Source organism: Coptis chinensis, chromosome 4 (genome assembly GCF_015680905.1).
Source record: "Coptis chinensis isolate HL-2020 chromosome 4, ASM1568090v1, whole genome shotgun sequence".
Taxonomy (NCBI): Eukaryota; Viridiplantae; Streptophyta; class Magnoliopsida; order Ranunculales; family Ranunculaceae; genus Coptis; species Coptis chinensis.
The window spans coordinates 37619037-37622917 of record NC_141459.1 but is presented as its reverse complement, the minus strand read 5'-3'; the positions used below and the strand labels follow the sequence as shown (position 1 = coordinate 37622917).

At 50.3% G+C, this 3881-nt stretch overlaps 1 protein-coding gene across 1 annotated transcript; it reads left to right on the top strand.

Moving 5' to 3' along the window:
* The first annotated feature begins 391 nt into the window (after window positions 1–391).
* On the top strand, window positions 392–1240 carry LOC147503416 (uncharacterized). The gene has a single exon (XM_086604826.1). It carries the CDS (start codon window positions 392–394, stop codon window positions 1238–1240), a length of 849 nt encoding a protein of 282 aa, XP_086460952.1.
* Window positions 1241–3881: the final 2641 nt, after the last annotated feature.

Here is a 3881-nt window from a genome sequence, read left to right as displayed (position 1 = left end):
GTTGAAAGAATACTTAGGCAATTCCCTGATCTTGTCACGGCCAGGGCAGGGGGAGAAGTTGTACTTATACCTGGGGGTGTCAGAGGGTGCAATCAGTTCAGTGTTGATAAGGATAGTGGGCAAGGCAGAGAGACCGGTGTACTTCCAAATCAAAACAATGTTAGACGCTGAAACAAGATATAGTAACATTGAGAAGTATGCCTTGCCTCTGGTCTTCTCGGTACTCAAGTTGAAACCCTATTTTGATGCTCATTCAGTGGTAGTGATGACCAACTTGCCACTCAAGCAGGCATTGAAGGTAGAGAAGTCAGGGAGAATGTTGAAGTAGGCTATGCTGCTGAGCTCATATGACATCAAGTACCAAACCAGAACCGCAGAGAAGGCCCTGGCAATGGCAGAATTTCTAGCAGAGTTTCCAGCCAAGGACCCCACATGGGGGGAGGAGATGGTCATGGAACAAGAGGCAGACCTAAACCACGACCCCCTGGACCCGTGGAACACACAAAACGGATGGAGGGTTTTCACAGACGGATCCGCTACTGACACAGGTAATGGGATTGGGGTGGTGTTGGTCACCCCCGATAATACTCGCCTAGAGCTATCAATGAAGTTGGAGTTTGCCGCTTCGAACAATGAATCGGAGTATGAGGCGGTGATAGCAGGATTGGACTTGGCCAGGGACCTGGGCGTGCAAGAGCTGAAAGTATATTCTGATTCGAACTTGGTGGTATGTCAGGTCAATGGGGGGTTCGCGGCCCGATGTCCTAGGATGGAAAAGTACTTGGAGGTATTGCGGCAGAGGGCTGGCCACTTTGAGAAAATCAATTTCTCTCATCTGAGCCGGGGAGAGAATAGGCACGCTGACGCCTTGGCATACGTTGTCGCGGTGCTACCAAGGACAGAGGGTAGATCCATTGAAGTCCGAGTGCTGAGTAAACCAAGCACTGCAAAGGACAAGGGGATGTGGTCAGTTACTGAGCAAGAGCCCGGATGGGTGGAATCCATCAAGAGTTACCTTTCGGGGACAGAAATAGAGGACAAGGGGGAAAGGAAGAGAGTGGAACAGAGGTCACAAAGATATGTTTTGCTGGATGGTGAGTTATATTGGTGGAGCCTCAGTGGACCACTCCTAAAATGCCTGGGACTGCAGAAGGTGCAAGAGGTGTTGGGTGAGGTTCACGAAAGAGATTGTAGAAGCCACTCGGCTGGAAGGACAACTGCTCACCGGCTGCTATCATAGGGGTACTTTTGGCCTCACATGAAGAAAGATGCAACCGAGTATGCTAAGAGATGCCAAAAGTGCCAGATCTTTGAGCCGCTGATACATGCGCCTCCCAAACCACTACACAAAGTTTTCAGCCCATGGTTGTTCGCCATGTGGGCGTTAGATGTCATCGTACCTTTGCCTATGGCCAGCGGGAAAATGAGGTTTATGCTAGCCGCGACTAATTATTTTACAAAATGGGTTGAGGGTGTGGCTCTGCAGCAGGTGAAGGAGGAACAGGTGAGAAAATTATTGTGGGAAAATATAATATGCAGATTTGGACTACCGCACACCATCATCGTGGACAACGGAACTCAGTTCACAGGGGGGAAGGTGAGAGCCTTCCTCCAAGCCTTCAAAATGAAGAAAGGTTTTTCTGCCCCTTACAATCCAGAGGGGAATGGTCAGGCAGAGTCCTCCAACAAAGTGATCAGGGATAACTTAAAAAAAAAGTTGGAGGAACGCAAGGGATGTTGGGCAGATGAGTTGCACCGGGTACTGTGGGCATACCGTACGACACCGCGAACATCTACAGGGGAATCCCCATTCGTGATGGCCTATGGGGTAGAGGCAGTGATCCCTATTGAGATGATGGCATCGACGACTAGAACCAAAGCTGTGGAAGCGGGGGTTAATGAGAAAATATTGGCTGAGGAGTTGAACCTTACAGAGGAAAGATGGGACATCGCTCGTATTAGACTGGAAGAATACCATCGGAGGCTGCAGAGATAGTATAACAAACGCGTGAAGCCGCGGAAATTCGCAGTTGGTGATCGGGTGCTTCAGAGGGTGACCCCATCCACCAAGAAGGAGACAGACGGGAAGTTGGGTCCCAACTGGGAAGGACCTTATACCGTGGTGGAGGCTGGCACGTCCGGGACCTACAGGTTGCAAACAGTCCTAGGGGAGGACATCAAGCGGCCGTGGAATATCCGGATGTTAAAGAAGTTCCAGGAGTAACTTAGTCATTAGTTTTTCTTTGTTTTGTTCAAGTTCAAGAAAAGTGTATTTGCTTCATTAGCACTGTGTAATGATATTTTGAATTAGTTAGTATGTCAATGAAAGCAATAGCAATCTTCCTCCATCTGATGTATGTATATTCTTTTATGTGTGGTTTAGGCTAAAGGCAGCGGACAGGGGGTTCGAAGTACAAAGCAATCTGGGGGCACGCTGAGTGGCCCGGGCATACTCAGCGGCCCTCAACATCTCCATGGTCAACTTGGGGCACACTGAGTGGCCTGGGAATACTCATCAGCCCTCAACATCTCCACGATCAACTTGGGGGCACACTAAGTGGCCCGGGCATACTCAGCGACCCTCAACATCTCCACGATCAACTTGGGGGTACGTTGAGTGGCCCGGGCATACTCAGCGGCCCTCAACATCTCCACGATCAACTTGGGGGCACGCTGAGTGAGTGGCTCGGGTATACTCAGCGGCCCTCAACATCTCCATGATCAACTTGGGGGCACGCTGAGTGGCCCGGACATACTCAGCGGCCCTCAACATCTCCACGATCAACTTGGGGGCACGCTGAGTGGCCCGGACATACTCAGGGCCCTCAACATCTCCACGATAAACTTGGGGGAACGCTGAGTGGCCCGGGCATACACAGCAGCCCTCAACATCTCCACGGTCAACTTAGGGGCACGCTGAGTGGCCAGGCATACTCAGTGGCCCTCAACATCTCCATGGTCAACTTGGGGGCACGCTGAGTGGCCCGGGCATACTCAGCGGCCCTCAACATCTCCACGGTCCACTTGGGGGCTGATCGAGAGTGGCCGGGCATACCGCCCCCTCAACATCTCTATGGTCAACTTAGGGGCAGGCTGAGTGGCTCGGGCATACTTAGCGGCCCTCAACATCTCCACAGTCATCTTAGGGGCATGCTGAGAGGCCCAGGCATACTCAGCGGCCCTCAACCTCACCACGGTCAACTTGGGGGCACGCTGAGTGGCACGGGCATACCCAGCGGCCCCAACGCCTCGGAGGAAGCATTGAATGTAGAGGTAGGGTAGGCAAATGATGGTGTGATGCAAATGAGTAAGAAAACATGGATATAAAGGTGCACAAGGATATATATATATATAAGAATATATATATATATATATATATATATATATATATATATATATATATATATATTCCCAAGAAGTCGTGGGTGATATATATATATATATATATATCACCCAGTTAACTTAGGGCAAAGTGTTGGACTAGAAATGAGTTTCACCCACGGCCTGCTGGGACTACCCAGAAATCCAAGCCCGCAAGTTACAACATAGAAAAAAGTTGAATTCGTAGAAGTACATGATCAAAAGGATAAATAGTGAAAGCTAAACACAGGAGAGCATCACTTAGGATCCTCTGAGGCCTCCATCGGCAGTCGATCATCTTCCACTGCCTCAATAGCTTCATCCACATCTATAGGGGAGGATGACACACCAGTCTGGACAGCGGCCTCCGGGTCCAGGGTAGGAGAAGTAACCGCGGAATTAGGAGGGGCAGTGGCCGATGGTGGGTCAGGGAGAAGATGTCCAGCTGCGGTGAGGGCTTCTAGCTACTGCCTCAGCTCCCTGGCTATCTTTTTAGAGGCCAAGGCTTTGAAATGTTCTGT